At 50.5% G+C, this 25331-nt stretch overlaps 1 protein-coding gene across 9 annotated transcripts in view; it reads right to left on the minus strand.

Annotated features, from left to right (window-relative positions):
• Positions 1-931: 931 nt before the first annotated feature.
• Positions 932-25331, minus strand: part of CEP72 (centrosomal protein 72) — a 37198-nt gene continuing 12798 nt past the window's right edge. For 3 of the 9 annotated variants that reach the window (XM_070774912.1, XM_070774915.1, XM_070774916.1), the window contains exons 5-12: positions 19308-19486; positions 17822-17986; positions 11560-11834; positions 9589-9727; positions 8934-9130; positions 2932-3122; positions 2176-2287; positions 932-1335 (exon numbers count right to left, since the gene is read on the minus strand). In XM_070774912.1, coding sequence (XP_070631013.1) covers positions 1123-1335; positions 2176-2287; positions 2932-3122; positions 8934-9130; positions 9589-9727; positions 11560-11834; positions 17822-17986; positions 19308-19486 — 1471 coding nt within the window. In that variant the 3' untranslated portion in view covers positions 932-1122. Of the gene's footprint in view, positions 2371-2931; positions 3123-8933; positions 9131-9588; positions 9728-11559; positions 11835-17821; positions 17987-19307; positions 19487-25331 lie in introns of all 9 variants that reach the window. The other 6 variants (XM_070774917.1, XM_070774913.1, XM_019983137.2 and 3 more) reach the window with 6 other exon arrangements.

The raw sequence follows: 25331 nt of genomic DNA on the forward strand, positions 1-25331 counted from the left end.
GACCTGCACTAAGGCTGTTCAGAAGACTCACATGAAACGTGAACATATGGGAAATAAAACCTTTACAAGAAAGGCTTCTTTCCTTTTTATAAAAGACCACCAAATGGAATTTTAGAACTAAGAAATATACAATCTCTGAAATTAAAAATTCACTCTACAAGCCCACACAGCACATCAGACAGGTGAAGTAGAGGGCAGTGAGCTGCGCCAGGACGGGAGAGGCTGAGAACCGAGGAGGAGATGACCTGAGTGCAGGGAAGTGGGGGCCAGGCCCAGGGTTTGAGGCAGCGGCATGGAGTCCCAGGAAGGCAGGCAGAGGCTGGGTCAGGTGAGAAACACCAGGAAACAGTCGCCAAAACTTTCCCACATTTGATGAGAAATACAAACTCAGGTTTCCAAGAAGATGAACAAAATCCAAACCAGAAACAAACAGCACGGTGATAATTTCCTACAGGCTTAAAATGGATTAATGCAAAAATCTTTAAATTAAAAAAAAATCTGATGATGACCCCCTCCCCCAACTTCCCCACAAAGTTACAGAAACAAAACATGACCTGAAGGGGTGATGCCCCCACCCGGGACCCACACAGCCCCCATCTCCACCTGCAGCTCTGCCCCAAAATCTACCACAGGCTCTTTCAGCAGATCACGTCATTTCACCAAAGACAGCAAGAGTCCCATGAGATACGTTTCCAAACTCAAAATCTAGCTCTGTGCTCTGCTAGAACGTAATTCTCAGAAACGCCCTACAAACAAGAGCTGGCGCTCGGGCAGGCATTCCCCCATGGACGTCAGCTCTGCAGACAACAGTCTCCACAGCCCTAAGGGCTCCTTGTATTCAGTCTTGGTTCTGACAGTTCCTGCTCATCAACCGTGGAGCACAGCTTATTTCATAACAGAATTCATTGTGAAACTCAGTTACAATAAGAGCCACTTTGTAGAACGTGTTTATTAAATAAGGTTGCCTGTTACACCATAAATTATTTTCTTTAATCGCCCTAAAGAGCTGCTTTCTTGCACGTTAGGCAGAAAAATGCAACATTCTCTTTACCTCAAGACAGTTGATGAAAAAGGAGACATCTGACTGACTGACACGTGAAGGGTGTGGATGAACCTGTCTTTTTAGGACGTTTCGGGCCCTGAAGACAGCAGAGAGGGGCTCACAGGGCACGTGGCGGGGAGGCGGGCCGCGCGTCTCGGGGGCTGCCAGGGAACAGCGCCAGGGTCTTCTTGAGCTCCTTGTAGCTCCAGTGCAGCTGCTCCACCTCCGCCTGGTGCTGCGCCCGCACCTGGTCCAGCTCCTGCAGCAGGCGCTCGTTGGTGCTGACCAGGGAGCTGGGGGCGGGGACAGCGCTCAGCCCGGAGCCACCCGGCCCCCTCGTGGCCCTGCCTCCCCTGCTGCTGCCCAGTGCCCCCCTGGGCGGGTCTCCTTGGCCGGGGGCTGGCGGGTGCCCCACTGGCCTGTGAGCTGAAGGGGTAGGGAGGGCCCTCAACACTGACAACTCTGTTCCATTTCTAAAAAAGGCTCAAAGACAGAGACACTTCTAATTCCTGGTCAAACACAATTCTGATGTGGACACAGTAAACTCGAAGTCCTGATTCTGGGTCATTGGGGCCATCTTTAACTCTGGAGGGGTCTCAGGAGGAGGGTGGGGCTGGACACTGCCGACCCCGGCCCAACGCTGACTGAGGGCCTTCATGGCACCACGAGGAACTGATGGCACAGGGCCATGTTCTCCACAGAGCTGCCCCGAGGGACAAACCCCGTCTGCTAGGACAGCAGAGGGCTGTGGTGCCCCGTTGGCCAGGACCTGCCTGGCCCTCCCCTCTGGGTCAGGGGCTGGGTGGGCACGGGGCCGTGGCCCTCCACCCCCACAGGGTCACGGCCTGGCTCCACTGGCCGCAGGGGAGCTGCGGAGACCTCAGCCCGACAGTGGGGAGGGGCAAGGGAGCAGAGGACGGGGGAGGGCGCCGCCCGTTTTACCCCCCGGCCGGGGTCCCCTCTCCAGACACCACCCACTCTCCCCACAGGTCTCTTCACAAAAACTGGGCCAGGGAGTGAGGTGGCATCTCCACTTTCCCAGAGAACAGTCGAGAACCACACCAGGGGCTGTGTGCAGGCTACCAGGCACCGCGCACCGCCCCGGAGGCTGCGGGGAGGGCCGCGGGCGGCACCTGTGGCTCTCCTGCAGCATCTGCGTGAGCTCCTGGATCTTGTCGTAGTGCTCCAGGTGCTGCCTGAGCTCCACAAGCTCGCCCGAGAGCCGCTTCATGCTCGCCTGGAGTCCTGATGGGACAAGGGTGGCTGTGCTCAGGGAAATCACTCACTCCTGTGCTGGGAGACGAGATGATTCTAGGGTGTCAGTGAGCCTGGGGAACGTGGGGCGAGGTCATTGGGGTGGACAGCACGGCCCCCTCGTCCCACCCAGGCCCTGGGCCAGCCCTGCTGGGGGCGAAGCCCTGGACTCCACCCTCTGGACGCCCGTGAGGGGCCCATGTGCGAGGAGCAGAGGAGGGCAGAGGGGGCTGGATCTGCTGGACGGGCTGGCCTTCAGGGAGAGCCCAGAGCCAACACAGCTGGAGTGAAGGTCAGGGGGGTCGCTCACCGGGCAGGAGGGCCCAGGAGAGCCTCCGCAGTGGCCGTGCTCATGCCTGAGATGCATCTGCCCAGCGGGGCTCTGAGAGACCAGAACGGAGCAGGTGCTCAGGCAGAAGCCCCCGGGGGACCCTGCGATGCCTCACCTACCCCAGGGCAGGCTGCACCCCAACTCCAAGTCCCAAGGGCATGCCTGCAGGACTCCAAGAGAAGGAAGAGAGGAAGACATCGACCTGGGTATGGATGGAGCCGTGAGCAAGGAGTGCCGGGGAGGGTCCTGCAGCCTCTAGGGGTCAGCGGGCTGGCCCCGTGCACGCCCGCCCAGATGCACTCACAGCTCCTGCCGAGCCTGGGCCCAGTGACACGGGGACGCACACACAGTGAGAGCCACGAGCTCACCGGAGATCTGCAGGTTCAATGCGGACGGAGCGTCAGCGGTCCTCACATCTTTCTTCATGCTCAACAAAAGCGACTTCAAGCTACTGCTCTCCTCCAGAGATCTGTCCAGATGCTGCCTCAGATAATCCTGGACAGAACAACGCATGCAAACAGGTCAAACTCTGCCCACCGCACTGGTACAAAGCCGGCACCCAGGTCCATTTGCCTGGATGCACAGGGGAAGGGGAAGGGGAAGGGGTGCCACCTGCTCATCCACCCAAGCCTCCAGATCTGTGGTCCTGCTTCCAGGCCGCTCTGCCCAGAGGGATGCTGCGGGAGCCGCCAGCGCTGTATCACTGCCTTCACGCGTCCTCTAAAGCGAGGCTCTGTGTGGGGTCTCTCTTGATAAAACAGTGAGCACCAGACATTTCCAACACTTGTCTCCAGCAACCTCGTGGCTGCTGTCCCTCCTGTTCTACAAATGAGGGGACAGAGCAGAGGGTGCTCTCGCCCTGGAAGCCTCCCCCTTTAAGCGGGCCAGCCCACTGCACACGCGACACACAGAAGCCATGACATGCACGCTCAGGGTGGCCTTCCGCCTGGGTACCCTTGTCAGCAGCTGTTGCGGTGTGACTCCCGGGACTGCCTGGAGTAAGTGCAGAGGACCCACACTCCCTTGAGCCTTGGAGGCGACCACAGCCCCAAGTTGCAGCCTGATGGCAACTTCAGGAGACCCCGAGTCAGCCGCGTTGCGCCCTGACCGGAGGCCACACGGGGAAGCATGTGTTGTCTGAGGTGTGGCCAGGTGGTAGCTCCCTGGGCAGCAAAAGACAACCGAACACAGAGGGCTCGGCACCAGCTTCTGCCCCCACAGCCCCTCCTCTCAACCACGGACAGAAACCAACAGCTGCTGCACAGCCAAGGAAACCAGCAATGAAATGCAAAGCCAGCTTATGAACTGGAAGCAAAATATCTGCAAACCATTTATCTAATAAGAGGTTAACATAAAAAATACATAAAGAACTCACACAACTCAACAGTGAAAAAACATGATTTAAAAATGGGCAGAGGATCTGAACAGACATCTTTCCAAAGCATACAGATGGCCAACACGAACATGAAAAGATGCTCAGCATCACTAATCACCAGGGAGACACAGGTCAAAACCACAGTGAGGTATCCCCACCCTTGTCAGGATGACCATCATCAAAAAGACAAGTGACAGCAAGTGTTGGTGAGGGTGTGGGGAAAGAGGCCCTCCTCTGCTGCTGGGGGGATGTAAGTTGGTACAGCTGCTATGTAAAATCGTATGGTGATTCCTCAAAAAGTTATAAAAGAGCTACCAGAGAAAGCAATTTCATTTCTGGGTATTCATCTGAAGAAAACAAAAACACTAGTTTGAAAATATATGCACACCTCCATCTTCACAGAAGCATTCCTCACTATTCCCAAGATATGGAACAACCTAAGTGCCCATTGACAGATGAATAGACAAAGATGTAGTATATAAATACAGTGAAGAAAACACACACCACGGGATCTCACTCGTATGTGAAATCTAAAAGGACAAACAAACAAAAGAGCTGAAGCTCATGGACGCAGAGAACTTGGTAACTGCCAGCGACAGAGGACAGGGCTGGGAGAAATGGGTCAGTGGTTTTGGTTTTCTAGTTTAAATCAACTGAATTTTTAAAAAATGCTGCTGCAAAGAAAAGGAAGAGGTTGTTAATTAGATAAAAACAAAAGACCCAAGTGTATGCTGCCTAAAAGGAACCCACCTTAAATATAAGCACTAAGGCAACACTAAGGTGGCTATGCTAACATCAGACAAAGCGGAATGAGACAGCAAGCACATGTGGGCACAGGGGGTAAGTGTGAGGGGAGCACGGCACACTCAGGGCCCTGACGGGAGTGACACAGCAGGCTGGAGTCAGGTGACAGCACCGCATGGAGGGAGAGGCAGAGAGGGGCCCGGAGGGGCGCACGCGGGACGGCAGCGCCCAGAGGACTCTCACTGCAGACCCCACGCTGAGCACACGGGTCACCACGGCAGCTTACCTGCACATGCGGGCACAGCCGCGGGCCCGGCCACATGGCGCAGGGTGACCAGACTCGCACCAGACAGCCTAACTCCAGCGCCCACACACTCACCCTGACGACACCTGAGCCTGACCACAACAGCAATTATAGGATGTGAATCGAATCTTTCTTGTTATAAACCATAAATAAACCTGAACTAACAGGAGAACACTCTAGATAGTCCCCATGCCATTACACTGAACCGTAATCAGCGGAGGTGAAAGCCTCTCGCACTGACGCACGTTGGTCTCCCTTCCTACAGCACACGGTCGAGGCGCCCGGTGACGTCACGTGACCTGCACGTGCACAGTGACGCCATGACCACAGTCAAGCCAGTGCACACGTCTCCTCACAGAGGAAGCATGTTTTGGTGATGAGAGCACCAGGACTCTGCTCTCAACACAGCTCCAGGGTCAACATGGTCCGACTAACATGACTGTCAGCCATGCTCAGAGCCCTGGACTAACCCCTACAGAACTGCTGCTCTGCCTGGGCCCATAGCTCCCCCACCTCCCACTGAGGGTGACCACCGGTCTACCCTCCGCTTCTGTAAACTCAACTCTTAGACCCCAGGTATGAGGTCACGGAGGTTTTTCTTGCCACGTCCGACTAACTTCACTTAGACAACGCCCTCGAGGTCCATCCAACAAGACCAACTCAATGGCCAGGAGTTTGAGCAAGCTCCGAGAGATGGTGAAGGACAGGGAAGCCTGGTGTGCTGCAATCCACGGGGTCGCAGAGTTGGACACAACTTAGTGACCGAACAGCAAGACCGCCCCACTGTAGGCTGTGTGAGGAGTCCCCATACTATTTTCCAGTGTCTGTGCCAAGTCACACTCCCGCCACAGAGCACAAGGGTTCCCCCGTCTCCACACCCTCCACGTGCTGTCTCCTTTGACGAAAGCCACTCTGCAGGTGTGCAGTGGTGTCTCGCTCTGGTTTTGACTTGCATTTCCTTGGTGATTAGTAATACTGAGCATCCTTTCCACGTGTCTGTTTGGCCACACCACGTGGCCTGTGGGATTACAGTCTCCAGCTGGGGACTGAATCCACACCCCGACAGCAGAAGCAGAGTCCTAACCACTGATTGCCAGGGAGCTCCCTCCCAGGAGTTTTATAGTTTCAAGTCTTATACTTAAATCTTTAGTCCATTCTGAGTTGGATTTTGTGCTGTTAAGACAAGGGTACAGGTTCATCTTCTGCATGTGAACATCAAGTTTTCCCAACACCATTTACCAAAGAGATCACTCTTTTACCACGGTGTGTTCCTGGTGCCTTTGCCAAAACTCAGTTGACATCTATGTGAGGGTGTATTTCTGGGCCCTCTATTCTGTTTCGGCAATCTATCCCTGTTTTTATGCCAGCACCATACTGTTTGATTACCAAAGCTTTGTAACATAATTTTAAACTAGGAAGTGTGATGCCTGAAAAATGATCTTTCTCAAGATTGCTTTGGTGATTTGGGGTCTTTGTAGAACCAGAAAACGAAGAATACAAATGATAAGAAACATACAAATTTTAGAATTGTTTTTTCTGTTTCTGTGGAAAATGCCATGGAATTTTTACAGGGATTACACTGCATCTGTAAATGTCTTTTGTTTAAGATCTTTAACCTTCTTGGTTAAGCTTATTCTTAACTGTTTTATTTTTTTGACACTATAAATGAATTGTTTCGGAATGCTCATTGCTATAAAGAAGTAAGAATGATCTCTGTTATGCTTTGTATCCTACAACTTCACTGAATTTATTCTAGTTTTCTCTCGTGGTATCTTTAATATACATCATTTATAAGCAGAGGTAACTGTACTTCTTCCTTTCCAATCTGGACGCCTTATATTTCCTTTTCTTGTCTGCTTGCCCTTCCTAGCATACCTGACCCCTGAACAATGGCGGGTAGAGAGGGTAGGGGTGCCAACTCTCCTTGCAGCCGAAAATCCACAAATAATTTATACTCAATTTATAGTCAACTTCCCAAATCTGCAGTTCCGTATCCAAAGATGCAGCCAACTCCCAACTGTACAGTATCCCTGTATCTACTGGGCTTCCCAGGGAGTGCAGTGGTGAAGGATCTGCCTGCTGATGCAGGAGACACAGGAGGCACAGGCGCTATCCCTGGGCTGGGAAGATCCCCTGGAGGAGGGAATGGCAACCCTCTCCAGTATTCTTGCCTGGACAGAGGAGCCTGGCAGGCTACAGTCCGTGGGGTCGCAAAGAGTCGGGACACAGCTGAGTGACTGAGCACAGCACATATACTATTTACTAATAAAAAAAGTCTGCATATAAATGAATCCATGTAGTTCAAACCCACATTGCTCAAGGGCCAACCGTCCTTCCAGCAGAAGAGACGATATAAGAGTGGACATCCTTGTCTCATACTGGATCTTAGAGGAAAAACTTTCAGTTTTCTCCACTGATCATGAGGCTGGCTGAGGGCTTCTCATAAACAGCCTTTATCATGCTGAGGAAATTTTCTTTTAAAACACCTATTTTGTTGAGCTTTTTTTAAAAATCATGAATGGATGTGGAACTCAGTCAGATGTTGCACCTGTATGAACTGGGCTGACAGTATTCTCTCTCTCTCTCTCCATGTGTTAATGTATCTGTGCACACAGCTCCCTCGGGGTGTACAGTCTTCTTGATATGCTGCTGCACTCAGGATGCCAGTCTTCTGCTGAGTCTCAGACAGCAGCAGTCTGTAGTTTCTCTTCTTGTGGAGTCTTTGCTTTGGTGTCCAGGAAATGCTGGTTTAATAAAACAGTGTGAAAGTAGGCTCCCTACTTCTATTTTTTGGGAGTTTGAGAAGGGTAAGTATTGATTTTTCTTTGAGTATCTGGTAGAATTCAGCCATGAAACCATCTGGTTCTTGCTTTCTTAAGAAGTTGGATACTGTTCCATCTTATCTGTTATTGACCTATTAAGCTTTATTTCTTCTTGACACAGCCTTAGTAGGTTGTACAATTCGAGGAATTTATCCATTTCTTCTAGGTTCTCCAAAATGCTTGTAAATAATCATTCCTTGACCTCATTTCTGAGGCATCCATTGTAATGTATCCACTTTCAATTCTGATTTTGAGTCTTCTCTCTTAGTCTACCTAAGAGTTTTTTGTGTCTTTTCAAAATCCAACTCAGTTTTGCTAATTTCTTCCTGTTGTTTTCTACTCTGCACTTATTTCTGCTCTGATCTTTATTATTTCCTTCCGTTTACTTTGGGTTTAGCTTCCTCTAGTTCCTCGAGTTGTAAAGTTAGGTTGTTTATTTGCTATTTTGAGACCTTTTCTCCTCTTCAGCGTAGGCATTCATGAATGATGGTCTCATGGTGAAGTTACAGAGGACGAGGGAGTTGAGCTCCTCTGCCAGGTCTGTACCACACTGGCTCTGGCTGCCCAATGGTGCCACCTGGTGGTGGAGCTGTTGCAGGGCCAACAGGACAGCCCGGCCCCACACTGGCTGGGGCAGGCAGGACAGCAGCAGGGACCCAGGTCACCCAGGTCCCTGGAACCTCCTCACCAGTGGTCTCAGAGCCTGGGGCAGGGAACACCGAGACCAGAGAAACTCCCCCGCAAGCCCAGCCTCATCCTCCCGCCTCTCTCAGAACAGAACAAAGCCGCTTGGGGCAGGCAGAGCTGGGATTGGCAGCAATGCAGACATCTGCAGCCACTGTCATGAGGGGTCCTGGAGTGAGAGCCAGGCCGCGCTCCTCAAGGGCAGCTGGCATCCTGGATGGGGAAGCCTGGTGGAAGAGGGGGTTCATGCTCTGCAAAGGCAGGAGGGGCCCCAGGGTTGTACCCGACAGCTGTCAGGGGAAGCACAGTTGAGAAGCTACGCTCATTCTGTGATGTCAAGACTGTTTTTGCCCCTACTAGGAATAAACGGAACAAACCATCTCCTTCCGCGTGTCGCTGAGTTCCAACACCACCTCAGTCATCTTCACGCCGTACTGTTGCTGCAGCTCAGTAAGGCGACTGTGCAAAGACTTATTTTCCAGAGTCAGGGAGCTAATTTCTTCATTCACAGTTGTCGAAGTGTCCTGAGTGGTTGTAAACTCTTGAACAGACGACAAAATGTGTCTTGCCTGAGCTAGAAGACAGCATGTTAAGAGAATGAGTATAGACAAAACGTGTTCAATGCATTTTGAAAAATATAGGCTGCACACCTCAAAAACATTGACAGGTATGAAGACTAGAAAAGGGACATGTACGCCATTGAAATGGCCTTATCAGGCCTGTTTACCCCGAGGCATGGATGGGGACGACAGGCAGACAGCAACAGCTCTAGGGACCTAGGGGAAGGAGCCAGCATTGCTGGCTGCCGATGCCTTCCAGGAAGCTGGGCACCAGGCAGGCGGGGAGGAGCAGCCACCGGCCACTGGCGCCTCCTCATCTGCTCCTCCTGAGCACCCTGACACTGTAAGCAGGGCCCTCGGGACGCCCCTGCAGCCCAGAGGGCAGTGAGGCCGGGAACGGGTCCAGCGAGGCCAGGGGACCAGGGCCCAGCAGCGGGCAGGTGCTGGCACGCAGCACCCTGGGCCAACTCACCAAGGAAGGCTTCGCTGCTGTGCAGGGACCTGCGGCCACTCCAGTGCCTGTCCACCAGGTCAAGGAGCGCTTCCAGGAGCAGCGCCTCCAGGGTGGCCTTCTTCCCGGGCAGCGCGGTGGAGTGCAGTTTGGGACATGCCTGCCCAGAGACAAACCCCACCTTGGCTCCTGTGCCGGACCCAGCGGGCGCGATGCAGTGTCAGACTGCTGCCTCGTCCGCTGCCTACGCCACGGAGGAGGGTCACACTGCACACACCTGCAGGCATGGTAGGTGGGACTCGCCTCCCTACCCCCTGCATGCCTGTCCATGTCTGTGAGGCAGGGAAACCATCCCTCAGTGGGAGGAACGGCTGAGCTGTGGCCTGTGTCAGTCAAGAGACCAGGCAGTTCTGAGCGCCGGCGTCCTGGGCCCTCCTGACCAGCCCCCGCCACTCTTGTGGGGTGGGGAAGAGACAGTCTCAGCTCAAACGCTCACTGGAGCCCGGTGGCCCGAAGTGTGACCAGCGCAAACAGGACCAGAGGGAGGGCTGGCTGGGCCGGTGCAGCAACCGGTTGCTAGGCAGAGCCTCACGGCCCCAACCATGCTGGGCCCACAGCCACTGGCATTTCCATCAGCGCTTACTTTTCTTCCCTTTAGAAATCATTTCATCAATTTTAAGGGATTACTGTAGAAAGGGAGCTGGCTCCTGCCCTCTGGCTCACTTTCTGAGTATCCAGGGAACATTTCCTGAGAAGCGGGGATTTAGCGAGTCAATACCAGGAGGGCCAGAGCGGGGATGAGGCCCGGTGTCCTCACTGTTAAGACAAAGCAAAAGTTTCCTCATAAAGAGCATCTGGGACAGCCAGCCAGACCTGGAAGGGGGTGCAGGAGCCACCGGGCCCCTCACTCCCGCCACCCCCCACCTGCAGGAGCCCAGGGCACGGGGATGCACAGGCCCACGAGGGGTCATCGGGCTGGGGCAGCCGTCCCCTGGGGCTGGTTGGCGTGGGGACACTGAGGCCAACAGCTGGCTACAAGCAGCGGAGGGTGAGAGAGTCCAGGGGCACCAGCATCAGCACTTGCGTCAGAAGCTGCACCGACGCGGCCTCAGGCGCAGGAGCAGAGCCCAGTGGGGTCAGGCTTCTGCCTCCCACTTGAGGAGCTGGGGTCAAGCCCTCTCCAAGACAACCACCTGGGGCCACAGTGCTGGGAGGAGGGGCGCTGCAGGCAGCATTCCCTCGTGCAAAGTCCCAGCCCCGCAGTGAGGGGGCCCATCGGGGCGGCTCTGCCCACAGTTAACATCCTTTCGGGGACAGGAAAGCCCCAGCACAGTCCCGCAAATCTCCATTTTCACGCCTTCCCTCAGTCCAGTAAGAGACTGAAGATGCAGCCAGACCAGCCGTGGAAGCAGACCTCGGCCCATGGCCTGAGGCAGCCACCCCAGGAGCCACCCAGCACCTACGACTCCAGCGTCCCTGGTTCTGCTGGTCTCCATTCAGGACCAACCACAGGGGCTCAGCACTCCCCTGGCCCACTTTGAGCTGGTGGAACCCCCCAGGCCCTCTCAGCTGGGGTGCTCTCCCCTCCTCTGCCCACGTGGGGCGCTGTGGCAGGGCTGCCTGCTGCCCCCTGTCCGCACGGTGGTCTTTACTCGAACCCCAAACCTCTGAGAACATCTCAGTCTCCAACTTGGCCATAACAATGGCCTACGACCACTGTCTACGACCACTGTGGGACAATCTGGGGAGAACCTCCTCTTGTGAACCCGGAGAATCACAGCACACACAGCTGGGACCGCGTTCACGACAGCCCTGGGGGAGCACCAACCACGGGACGAGAGGCAGTGTGGCTGGAAGGCCCGAGCGGACACCTCAAGGCGCCCCGCACCAGAAGACAGCTGGAAGTGCATTTTCTAATGGCAGCGGTGACCACACTACGGAGACGTGCACGTGAGGGCCGCGTCCACCCCGAGCACCCCCACCCCTGCTCACCTCGCTGGCGCTGGGCGGTCTTGGCTGCTCAGGCCCCGGGGTGGCTGAGAGGGAAGAGGTGGCCTGGCCCCAGCCCTCCGAACTGCTCCTCCGGCTCACACTCAGGCTCCCCTCCAGACAGCTGAGACAGGCCTCGTCCGCAGGCGCCTGGAACCTCCCACCAGGCATCCTCCGCTTCCTGTACTTCTCAGGAGCAGGTAAGGGGTTTAACATTTTTTGTGTCGACACACTGGACTTCTGAGAAGAAGCACCTGAGTCCTCAGTCTCCGTGGAGTCTGTAACAGAGAAGCGGGCAGAGCCCTCACCATCAGGCTCCGGGGCTCAGGGACCAACGCCGCAGTTGTGTGCACACAAATACGGGAAATTGACCAGAAAGTGAAAGACTGACCAATTACTGTGTCTTCCTGCAAAACTATGTATAACCAACTGGGTCAACTGCGTCTGTGAGCAGATGAACCACTGCTGTCTGGCTGCCTGGGTCAGAGACCACCTGGACACCAATGCCCCCGGCTCCGCGTCCGTCACCAAGTTCACCTGACCAGTGTCAGCAGGCCACCAGGACCCCCTTGCCAGGACTGGTCTGACTCACAGACTCAGAGGGACCCAGCACCCACCTTCCACAACCCAAATGCACACCAGTCACTCTCCATGCTGCACCCCCCACTATGTGACACTGCCCCATTTCCCCCTGACCTGCAGCAGCCTGGGGCTTCTGCACGAGCCCACACCCCCACAACACTCCCGCCGAGTCTGGCCACAAGGAGCCAGCAGAACAAGCCACCTGGGACTGAGGGTGACCCCACAGAAGTACAGTCTGAATGCTTCAAAGCTCCGGGAGAGAGACTATGGAAACCGAGAACATGTTCCTGCTCACAAGCATCTGAGACGTAACATTAAGATACTCCATGTGGACTGGATGGATCCTGGACCAGAACACGCACACATGCACCCCCACGTGAATCCGTGTAAAGGGACACGTGTGAGATCTCACGACACAACGTACATGCAGCGAGAGGCCGTGACTGCGGGCCATGGGCACTGGGCAGGTGCCACCACGACCTGCCCTGCCTCCAAGGCCCCACAAGCTCACCTGGATACAACTCAGGAAGGGACTAGGTTTGCTCACACTCGGGAGGTTTCTGACGCTTTTTCCACCTTCATGCAAACAACACTCTCAATTAACTTATTTATTTCCGTTGTCTTTGTGTTATTCAGTTGCAAAGTTGTATCTAACTCTTTGTGACCCAAAGGATCGCAGCATGCCAGGTTCTTCTGTCCTCCAGAGCAATCTCCCAGACATTGCTCAAATTCAGGTGCATTGAGTCAGTGATGCTATCTAATCATCTCATCCTCTGCTGCCCCCTTCTCCTTGTGGCTTCAATTTTCCCAGCATCAGGGTCTTCTCCAATGAGTCAGTTCTTCACATCAGGTGGCCAAACTACTGGAGCTTCAGCTTCAGTTCTTCCAATGAATATTTAGGGTTGATTTCCTTTAGAATGGACTGGTTTGATCTCCATGCAGTCAAAGGGACTCTCAAGGGTCTTCTCCAGCAACACCATTCAAAGGTATCAATTCTTTGGTATTCACCCTTCTTTATGGGTCATACCTGAATGGTCTAATGGTTTTCCCTACTTTCTTCAATTTAAGTCCGATTTTGGCAATAAGGAGTTCATGATCTGAGCCACAGTCAGCTCCTGGTCTTATTTTTGCTGACTGTATAAAACTTCTCCATCTTTGGCTGCAAAAAATATAATCAATCTGATTTCGGTGTTGACCATCTGGTGATGTCCATGTGTACAGACTTCTCTTCTGTTGTTGGATGAGGGTATTTGCTATGACCAGCGTGTTCTCTTGGCAAAACTCTATTAGCCTTTGCCCTGCTTCATTCTGTACTCCAAGGCCAAATTTGCCTGCTACTCCAGGTATTTCTTGACTTCCTACTTTTGCATTCCAATCCCCTATAACGAAAAGGACATCTTTTTGGGTGTTAGTTCTAGAAGGTCTTCTAGGTCTTTATAGAACCGTTCAACTTCAGCTTCTTCAGTGTTACTGGTCGGAGCACAGACTTGGATTACCAGGATATTGAATGGTTTGCCTTGGAAACGAACAGAGATCATTCTGTCGTTTTTGAGATTGCTTCCAAGTACTGCATTTCGTACTCTTTTGTTGACTATGAGGGCTACTCCACTTCTTCTGAGGGATTCTTGCCCACAGCAGTAGATATAATGGTCATCTAAGTTAAATTCACCCATTCCAGTCCATTTTAGTTCACTGATTCCTAAAATGTCGACATTCACTCTTGCCATCTCCTGTTTGACCACTTCCAATTTGCCTTGATTCATGGCCCTAACATTCCAGGTTCCTATGCAATACTGCTCTTTACAGCATGGGACTTTGCTTCCATCAGCAGTCACATCCACAACTGGGCACTGTTTTCACTTTGGCTCAGCCTCTTCATTCTTTCTGGAGTTATTTCTCTACTCTTCTCCAGTAGCATGTTGGGCACCAAATGACTTGAGCAGTTCATCTTTCAGTGTCACATCTTTTGCCTTTTCATACTGTTCATGGGGTTCTCAAGGTGAGAATACTTAAGTGGCTTGCCATTCCCTTCTCCAGTGGACCACGTTTTGTCAGAACTCTCCACCATGACCCGTCTGTCTTGGGTGGCACTATATAGCACGGTTCACAGTTTCACTGAGTTAGACAAGGCTGTGGTCCATGTGATCAGATTGGCTAGTTTTCTGTGACTGTGGTTTTCAGTCTGTCCGCCCTCTGATGGAGAAGGATAAGAGGCTTATGGAAGCTTCCTGATGAGAGACTAACTGAGGGGAAAACTGGGTCTTGTTCTGATGAGCATGGCCATGCTCGGTAAATCTTTAATCCAATTTTCTCTTGATGGGTAGGGCCATGTAACCTCCCTGTTATTTACCTGGGGCCAAACTAAGAAGAGGTGGCAAAAATACACAGAAGAACTGTACAAAAAAGATCTTCACGACCCAGATAATCACGATGGTGTGATCACTGACCTAGAGCCAGACATCCTAGAATGTGAAGTCAAGTGGGCCTTAGAAAGCATCACTATGAACAAAGCTAGTGGAGGTGATGGAATCCCAGTTGAGCTATTTCAAATCCTGAAAGATGATGCTGTGAAAGTGCTGCGCTCAATATGCCAATAAATTTGGAAAACTCAGCAGTGGCCACAGCACTGGAAAAGGTCAGTTTTCATTCCAATCCCAAAGAAAGGCAATGCCAAAGATTGCTCAAACTACTGCACAACTGCACTCATCTCACACGCTAGTAAAGTAATGCTCAAAATTCTCCAAGCCAGGCTTCAGCAATACGTGAACCGTGAACTTCCTGATGTTCAAGCTGGTTTTAGGAAAGGCAGAGGAACCAGAGATCAAATTGCCAACATCCACTGGATGACTGAAAAACAAGAGTTCCAGAAAAACACCTATTTCTGCTTTATTGACTATGCCAAAGTCTTTGACTGTGTGGATCACAATAAACTGTGGAAAATTCTGAAAGAGATGGGAATACCAGAACACCTGACCTGCCTCTTGAGAAATTTGTATGCAGGTCAGGAAGCAACAGTTAGAACTGGACATGGAACAACAACAGACTGGTTCCAAATAGGAAAAGGAGTACGTCAAGGCTGTATATTGTCACCCTACTTATTTAACTTATATGCAGCGTACATCATGAGAAACGCTGGGCTGGAAGAAGCACAAGCTGGAATCAAGATTGCCAAGAGAAATATCAATAGCCTCAGATATGCAGATGACACCACCCTTATGGCAGAAAGTGAAGAGGAACTAAAAAGCCTCTTGATGAAAGTGAAAGAGGAGAGTGAAAAAGTTGGCTTAAGCTCAACATTCAGAAAACGAAGATCATGGTATCCGGTCCCATCACTTCATGGGAAATAGATGGGGAAACAGTGGAAACAGTGTCAGACTTTATTTTTTTGGGCTCCAAAATCACTGCAGATGGTGACTGCAGCCATGAAATTAAAAGACGCTTACTCCTTGGAAGGAAAGTTATGACCAACCTAGATAGCATATTCAAAAGCAGAGATACTACTTTGTCAACGAAGGTCCATCTAGTCATGGTTACGGTTTTTCCAGTGGTCATGTATGGATGTGAGAGTTGGACTGTGAAGAAAGCTGAAGGCCGAAGAATTGATGCTTTTAAACTGTGGTGTTGAAGACTCTTTTGAGTTCCTTGGACTGCAAGGAGATTCAACCAGTCCATCCTAAAGGAGACCAGTCCTGGGTGTTCATTGGAAGGAATGATGCTGAGGCTGAAACTCCAATACTTTGGCCACCTCATACAAAGAGCTGACTCATTGGAAAAGACCCTGATGCTTGGAGGCACTGGGGGCAGGAGGAGAAGGGGATGACAGAAGATGAGATGGCTGGATGGCATCACTGACTCGATACACATGAGTTTGGGTGAACTCCGGGAGTTGGTGATGGACAGGGAGGCCTGGCGTGCTGCGATTTGTGGGGTCGCAAAGAGTCGGACACGACTGAGCGACTGAACTGAACTGAACCTACAGTGGAAGTAATGAAGATAACGGCAATCTCCTCCCATGTACGCACTGCTATACACAGTGCCCCCAACCCAGCAGTAGGCCACCACTGACCCACACCTCTGCTGGAGACTCCTGGACACTAGAGGGCAAGTCTGGGTCAGTCTCATGTGGGGTCATTGCTCCTTTCTCCTGGATCCTGGTGCGCACAAGGTTCTGTTTGTGCCCTCCAAGAGTCTGTTTCCTCAGTCCTGTGTAAGTTCTGGCAGCTCTATGGTGGGGTTAATGGTGACCTCCTCCAAGAGGGCTTATGTCACATCCAGGTCTGCTGGTCCCAGAGTCCCTGCCCCTGCGGCAGCCCCCTGCTGACCTGTACCTCCACAGGAGACACCCAAACTCAGTTCTGTCTCAGTCTCTGTGGGGGCTCTGGGTCCTGGTGTGCACAAGGTTTGAGCCCTCTGAGCTTCCCTGGTGGGTATGGGGTTTGATTCTAAACGTGATTTCATCCCTTCTACCGTCTTGCTGGGGCTTCTCCTTTGTGTAGAGTTACCTCCTGGATTATTGGAAAAGGATGTTTGCTATGACCAGCATGTTCTCTTGACAAAACTGTTAGCCTTTCCCCTGCTTCATTTTGTACTCCTAGGCCAAATTTGCCTGTTACTCCAGGTATCTCTTGACTTCCTACTTTGCATTCCAATCCCTTATGAGGAAAAGGATGTCTTTTCTCAGTGTTAGTCCTAGAAGGTCTTGTAGGTCATCATAGAATCGGTCAACTTCATCTTCTTGGACATTAGTGGTTGGGGCACAGACTTGGATTACTGTGATACTGAATGGTTGGCTTTGGAAATGAACAGAGATCATTCTGTCATTTTTGAGACCGCACCTAAGTACTCAATTTTTTATTCTTTTGTTGACTATGAGGGCTCCTCAATTTCTTCTAAGGGATTCTTGCCCACAGTAATAGATAAGATGGTCATCTGAATTAAAATCTCCCATTCCCATCCATTTTAGTTCACTGATTCCTAAGATGGTAACGTTCAATTTTGCCATTTCCTGCTGAACACATCCAATTTACCTTGATTCATGGACCTAACATTCAAGGTTGCAATGCAATACTGTTCTTTACAGCATCGGACTTTACTTTCACGACCAGACACATCCACACCTGAGTGCTGCTTCCAATTTTGCCCGGCTGCTTCATTCTTTGTGGGGCTATTAGTAATTGCCCCCCACCTTTCCCCATAGCATACTGAACACTTTACAACCTGCAGGGCTCATCTTCTGGGGTCATGTCTTTTTGCCTTTTCATACTGTTTGTTCATGGGGTTCTCGCAGCAAGAACACTGGGGTGGGTTGTCACTTCCTCCTCCAGTAGACCACGTTTTTCACAACTCTTCACTATGACCCGTTCATTTTGGGTGACTCTGCATGTCATGGCTCATAGCTTCATTGAGTTATGCAAATCCCTTTCCACGACAAGGCTGTGATCCATGAAGGCATTTCTAAATTGTAGCTATTGTCATAGGCCCATGATGTATTCAGAAGAGAATGTGTATGCGAGTCCAAGTGTATCAAGAAAGCACCAAAGTACTCACAGAGCAGGAACCTACACCACGCATGTTTTACAAATGTTAGCTTTCATTTGTAAAGGAGCGTATTCCCTTAACACATCTCAGGGTCACACACACACACAGTCGAGAGAAGAGGAGCACAGCACACCGGGGGGCTCACCTGGGGTGAAGCGCTGTGGGGGGAGCTCGCCGCAGCGCTGGTCCTGCAGCCTCGGCTCCACGCAGCCCGCCCTGGAGCTGCTCCTGCGCCGCTCAGGGCCCTTCCACAGAGAGTCCCCGCACTGGTGCTGGACTGACTGAGGGCTCAGTCGGTGCCGAGACTCTGCTGTGTTCAAAACATTTAAAAAGTTTATTCCATTAAAACTTACACTTCCGGTTTCTGACAGCGTAGCATATCTGTCAAGCACACTCCTATGTGGGGTAAACAGGAAAAAAAGCTGAGTGGATAACACAGCGCCAGCCACCCTGCAGGCGTCACTGCCCACAGCACCCCAGGCGAGGGGACCCCGCCCGACCTCCAGCGGGAAGCACCATCCAGCCGATGAGTTGGGACAGACACAGCAGTCAGCGGATCCAGAGACTCCGGCCACTGAATGAACAACCTTGCAAGGTTGTCTTTGCAATAAATGGCACTGGTACAGCTGGATACACGTTGGGACAGACGGACAACCTAAGCCACTACCTCACACCACAGCCAGAAATTGACTCTAGAGAGCAGCTCTCAGATCTAAGTGCAGGTCCCCAGGAGGTGGACAGGGGAGGAAGCCTCCACAAGCACGGCCAGCACACTGAAAAGCACACCACGAAGGAAAACAGGGTGGAGCGACCTCACTCAGATAGAACCGCTCCTGGAAGCACTGCTTAGGAAATGAAAGGCAGGCCACAGGGTGGGCAGAAATCTGAGACAGGCTGTGTTCTACCAGCATAATGGAGTCCGGGGCATCAATACCAAGAAAGGAATAGGGGAGGGGGGCAGCAGGAACAGAAACAGCTCACAAGATGACATGAGCGCATGAGCAGGCTGCTGGGACTCATCTCCAGGAAACGAGAACTAAAGCCCTCAGTAGACATTGCCGCACGCTCAGGACGGGCGCCACACTGGAGGGCCCGACAGGCCCGGGAGGTGGCGGGGAGGCCGAGGCAGGGTGCTACTGCAGCAGGAAGACCCAGATGCTGTGACTTCACGAAAAGCTCCTGGGACCCATAAGAGAAGCAGCAGCAAAGCAGCTGAAGCTCATACACGAGTCCTGGCGGAAAAGCCGGCACGGGCGTGAAGGAGCTCACATGCCCGCCCTCGTCAGGTGTCAACCCCTCACTCACATGCAGCTGGAGCCAGAGAGGAGCCCCCTCGAGGCCAGCGGGGACTCAGCCCCTCCAGCACAGGACGCCCCACATCTTCGCTACCCCCGCAACTGACCTGAGAGGGACCTGAGGTGACAGACTTGCAGTGACTACATCCACCTAAACACACTGACTTCTCCTGCAATTCCACGACCAAATTACTGATATTTCCAGGTGCACAAGACTTCCTGAAGGGTCTACATTTAAAGGTAAATTCTCTTAAAAAGGCGGCGTGGATCCTGAGGCAGCAGACATCAGCCCCCGAGCCGGGCTTGCACCCACCCTCTCGGCGAGGAGCAGCCTACCTTGGGAGGTCTGGAGGCTGGCCTCTGACTCCTTCTGGCTGGAACTCATGCCCCCAGGAGGGTTGCTCAGGTCCCACTCGCACTCGGCAATGAGGCTCAGGACCGCCTCGTCATCCGCATCCATGACCAAGCACTTCTTGGCGGAGGAGTCAGTGCACTTGACTCTGGAGTGATGAGGTCTACAAAGACAAGCAAACCTGGCTCTGTGCTCCCACCCCCACCCAGCGCGTGAAGACCCCGGGACACAGCCGCCCGCACTGCTGACCCTGCCTCAAGGTCTCAGGAGGAGCAGCGGGGGCTTCTGCCACAGGGAAGGCGGAGTGAACTCGGCCAGGATGACTGGTCACCACACCCGGCTTCATTAAAGGGTGGCAGTTCCAGGAAGCCCCCCGTGCAAGGATCTCCTAGCACTGTGGTACACGTGACCAGCAAAATTCAAGGAGGGACTTGTCTGGCAGTCCAGTGGTTAAGATCCCATGCTTCCAATTCAGGAGGCACGAATTCTATCCCTGGTTGGGGAAGCGAAGATCCATATGGACCGACCAAAAAACAAAACAAAAAGAAAGTTCAATAACATGGTGTTCCAAATTTCTATTTTCACATTAAGTGAATATATCTCTCTAGCAACTGAAACGTGAGGCTGTAGAATAGGATGTCCCTCCATACAAAGGCAAACATTCACAGGAGACCTAATTTTAACAAAGGCAGCTTAAGAATCACTCTTCAAAACAGAACTCAGTCACACACTACGAACACTGGCTTTATGACCCTGATCACACTTTGAGAAGTCAATGACACTCTATTTTCTAGAGCTGAGAGTCTTCCAGGTCCCTGCAGAAAGAAGGGGACTGGGTTCTCCTTCAAGGTCTGCCCACAGACACCTGATGGTGGACACATACAGCCTATCGGGGTCTCTACTGTCACCTCTGGATAATAAGGTCACTGTACCAGATCATCTAAACTCTGTGATAACTTAGTCTTGAGATAATCAAGGATAGGTCAACTGAAAACACGTTCCCCAGGTGGCTCAGTGGTAAAGAATCCATCTGCTAATGCAGGAGATGCAGGAGACACGGGTTTGTTGCCTGGGCTGGGAAGATCCCCTGGAGGAGGGAATGGCAACCCACTCCAGGATTCTTGCCTGGAGAATCTGGTGGACAGAGGAGCCCGGCGGCCTACAGTCCATGGGGTCGCACAGCGTTGGACATTACTGAGAACACACAGACTGCAAAACATCGCTGAAACAAAGTAAAGATGACATAAGTAAGTGGAAACACACCACATATGCATAGACTGGAAGACTCAACACTGTTAAAATATTCATTGCCCAAAGAAATCCACAGAATCCGTGCGATCCTATCAAAATCCCAATGATATTTTCCCCAGAAATAGAAAAGCCATCCTAAAATGCATCTGGAATCTCATGGAGCTCCAAACAGCCATAACAACATTGAGAAGAGTAAGCCTAGAACCAGGTTCAGAAACGCTGGATGAAATCAGGCTTTGATTTTAGACAACTGTGAGTAATAATACTACAAGGTCTAATGGAAAAAAGAGACAATGTGAAAGAACGGACGGGAAACCCAAGCAGAGATGGGGAAATTCTAAGAAAGACCCTAATAGAAACGTTAGTTGAAGACACTGTAACAGATGAAAAGTGCCTCTAATGAGCTCAACAGTAAACTGGATGTGGCTGAGGAAAGAACCTCTGAACTTGATAACATAATAACAGAAACTCTAAAATTGAAAAGCGAAGATTAAAAAAGACTGGAAAAAAAAGAAAAACCAGAATAGAATACCTAGAATCGTGGGCCAACACCAAAAGGCCTAATATTCACACATGAGCCTGCCAACAGGAGAGAAGGGAACTGAAGACGACTAAGAATCCCTTAAGGGAATGTCAGACACCAAATCACACAAACAGGAAGCTCTGAGAACAGTGGTAGAATAAATGCTGGGAAAAATTACATCAAGGAATATATCCAAACTGGAGAAAAGCTAAGACAAAGAAAAAAATCTTCAAACAAGTCAGAAGGGAAAGTTCTTTATGTATATTATTGTTGTTCAGTTGCTAAGTCGTGTCTGGCTCTTTGTGACCCCATGGACTTCAGCATGCCAGGCTCCCCTGTCCTTCATCATCTCCTGGTGTTTGCTCAAAATCACCATCATTGAGTCCATGATGCCAATCCAACTATCTCATCCTCTGCCGCCCCCTTCTCCTCCTGCCTTCAGTGTTTCCCAGCATCAGGATCTTTTCCAATGAGTCGATTCTTCACATCAGGTGGCCAAAGTATTTATTGGAGCTTCAGCATCAGTCCTTCCAATCAATATTCAGGATTGATTTCCTTTAGGAATGACTGATTTGATTTCCCTGCAGTCCAAGGGATTCACAAGAGTCTTCTCCTGCACCACAATTCAAAAGCATCAGTTCTTCAGCATTTAGCCTTCTTTATGGTCCAACCCTCATATCCATACATGACTACTGGAAAAACCATAGCTTTGATTTTGTGGACCTCTGTCAGCAAAGTGGTGTCTCGTCATAGCTTTTCCTCCAAGGAGCAAGCGTCTTTTCGTTCCATGGCTACAGTCAAGCCCACAGTGATTCTGGAGTCCAAGGTGAGAAGAATCTGTCACTGGTCCCACGTTTCCCCCTTCTGTCCGCCATGAAGTGACAGGACCAGATGCCATGATCTTAGCTTTCTTACTGTTTACACTGTACTTAGTCTATTAAGTGAGCAACAATATTATATTAAAAAACAATGTATACACTTTAATTTTAAAACGTTTTATTGCTAAAAAGTGCTAACCATCATCTGAGGCTTTTGCAAGTCATGGCAGCAATGGGATCACAGATCACTGTAATATAAAAAGCTGAAAAAGTCTGAAATACTGCAAGAATTACCAAAATGTGACACAGAGACATGAAGTGAATAAGGAACAAATGCCACTCGGAAAATGGCACGACAGACTCGCCTGACTCAAGGTTAACACAAACCTTCAATCTATGAAAACACAGAATCTGCAAAGCACAATAAAGCAAAGCACAGAAAACGAGGTCTGCCTGTCCTGTGTGCTCAGGGCGACCACCAAAGTGAAAACATGCCCATAACTGATGTGTTAACGGGGAAATGGAATCACTGGATGATCACGTAAAACCACGAAAGGAAGGGAAAGATCAGAAGACAAAGTAAGAACAAGGGCATCAGACAGAAACAGCGAACACAGCAGCTGTTAACCCAGCTGCATCAAGAATCACTTCAGACATCAGGGTCTAAACGCACCAAGTGGAGGGCAGAGACGGTTAGCGCGGATCAAAATACAAGGCCGACTACATGTTACCTACAGAAGCCCCCTTCAAATATAAAGATGCACAGGTTAAAAGTAAATGGACAGAGAAAGAAAAACAGACTATGCTAACACCAATCAGAACAAAGTGGAAGTAGCTACATCACTTTCAGACAGAGCTGACTTTGGGTGGTGAGTGCAACCTGGAATAAAGAGGGGTCAGGACTCAGGGCAGCTCTGCAGGAAGACGCAGCATCCCTGGATGGGCTTGCACCAATAAGACAGCATCAGGTTACCCAACACAGCCACTGAGGGAGCTCAGGAGGACGGATCCACTTCCCTACCCCGCGTCAGAAAGGGGTGGATCCCGCAGGCAGTCAGTCACCAAGGACACAGCTGGGCCCGACACCACCACCTGGAGGAGCCGGCGTCCACTGTGTCCAGACAGCAGGACACTCGTCCCACAGTCACACGGAACGCTCACCAACACAGATTCGTCCTGGGCCACAAAACATGCCTCTACACGTTAAAAAGAAAACAAATCACACGATATTTGTTCTCAGGGCACAATGAAATTAAACTTGTAATAAAATAAGTAACAGAAAGATAACTGGAAAATCTCAAAAAAAAGGAAGATTAAACAACATATTCCCAAATAACATGAGTCAAAGAAACCTCAAAGTATTCTGAAGTAAAGTACTTCAAAATAAAAATATTTTCAACCAAATTAAAAAGAATATACACCTCACTGAAATTTGTGGGATGCAGTGAAAGCAATGTGTAGAAGGAAATACATAATACTGAATGCATAGTAGACACAGTACAATCCAAAATCAGTGACCTAAGCTTCCATCTTAGGAGACTAAGAAAATAAATCCAAAGCAGGAAGAACAAAAGTAATAGTAAAATTTAGAGTAAAAATCAATAAAGTTGAAAACAGGAAAAAAAGAAAATCAACAAATCCAAAAGCTAGTTCTAAATTTAAACACATAAATAAAATGGAAAAACCTCTATCTATAACAGGTTAACTAGGGAAAAAAGACGCATCACTAACACAGGAAGTAAAAGCAGCAGCACCACTGGAGATCCTGTGGAGCAAGAGGGTAACAGAGAGCACCCTGCCCACAAACGGGATAACCCGGATGAAACGGAACCGTCCTGGAAACGCACAATCTTCTCCAAAACCCACACCAGGAAAAGTAGATAGTAAGAACAGACTTGTATGGATTACAGACCTTGAATCAATCATTGATAGCCTCCTAAAATACCAGGTCCAGATACATTCACTGGTAAATTCTACCAACATTTAAGAAAGAAATTATACCAATTTTCTATAAGACAGAAGAGGAAACAGAGGGAATACAGACTAACTTATTCTATGAGGCCAGCATTACCTTAATGCCAGAACCAGCAAAGACAATGCAAGGAAAATACAGACCCTTTATCTCCCATGAACACGGATGCAAAAAATCCCCAACAAATACCAGCAACTTGAGGCCATGAAGGTATGAAAAGAAGTCTACACCACAAGAGAGTGGGGTTTATTCCAGGTGCACAGCTGGTTCAACATTCGGAAAAAAGTCAGTGTAATGCATCACATCAACAGGCTCAAGAAGAAGAGTCACGTGACAATATCAGTAAATACAGAAAAAGTATTCGACAAAGTCTAATACCCATCCGTGATAAAATGGTCAGTAAACTGGGCATGGATGGGAACCTGCTGCACTGGATAAAGAACACCAAGGGAAGCCCGCAGGTGGCAGCAGACCTGGTGGGAAACACCCGCTGCCACCCCGCCAAGACCAGGAGTGAGGCGAGCACGGCCCCACTGCCCACGGCCTTCACACCAGACTGGATGTCCCAGCCAAGGCAGTAAGATGAGAAAAGGAAATTAACAGCATACAGATTGGGAAGGAAGACATATACAACTATAGATGGCATGTTCAAAGATGACATGCCATCTACAGAAAATCAAAAAATCAGTCTTACAGCAAACTCATAAAATTCAAGATGTGTGGGTTACACTGTGTCCCCTAAAAAGGGATGCTGAAGTCCTAACACCCTAAACCTCAGAGCACGACCTTATTTGGAAATAAGAGTCTTTACAGAGGTAATTGAGTTAAAATGAGGAAATTATGGGGAGCCCTCGGAGAAGGCAATGGCATCCCACTTCAGTACTCTTGCCTGGAAAATCCCATGCATAGAGGAGCCTGGTGGGCTGCAGTCCATGGGGTCGCTAAGAGTCGGACATGACTGAGCGACTTCCCTTTCACTTTTCACTTTCATGCATTGGAGAAGGAAATGGCAACCCACTCCAGTGTTCTTGCCTGGAGAGTCCCAGGGATGGGGGAGCCTGGTGGGCTGCCGTCTCTGGGGTTGCACAGAGTCGGACATGACTGAAGTGACTTAGCAGTAACCAATATGACTGATGTCCTTAAGAACGGGGAAATCTGGACACAGGACAGACAGGCACAATGGGGAGCTCTGTGAAAAGACGCAGGGAGAAGACAGCCACAGTGAGAAGACTGGAGAGAATGCTGGAGATGGTCAGCAAACCGTTGAAGCTGGAGTCACGGAATGGATTCCCTCTTAGAGCCTCCAGGAGGAAGCAGGGCTGACAACACCTTGATTTCAGATTTCCAGCCTAAGAACTGTAAGGCAATAAATTTCTGTTATTTTAAGCCACCCTGTTTGTGATACTTCGTCACCAGCAGCTGCATACAAGCCAAATGCTTTCAT

The sequence above is a fragment of the Bos indicus genome, chromosome 20 (genome assembly GCF_029378745.1).
Source record: "Bos indicus isolate NIAB-ARS_2022 breed Sahiwal x Tharparkar chromosome 20, NIAB-ARS_B.indTharparkar_mat_pri_1.0, whole genome shotgun sequence".
NCBI lineage: Eukaryota > Metazoa > Chordata > Mammalia > Artiodactyla > Bovidae > Bos > Bos indicus.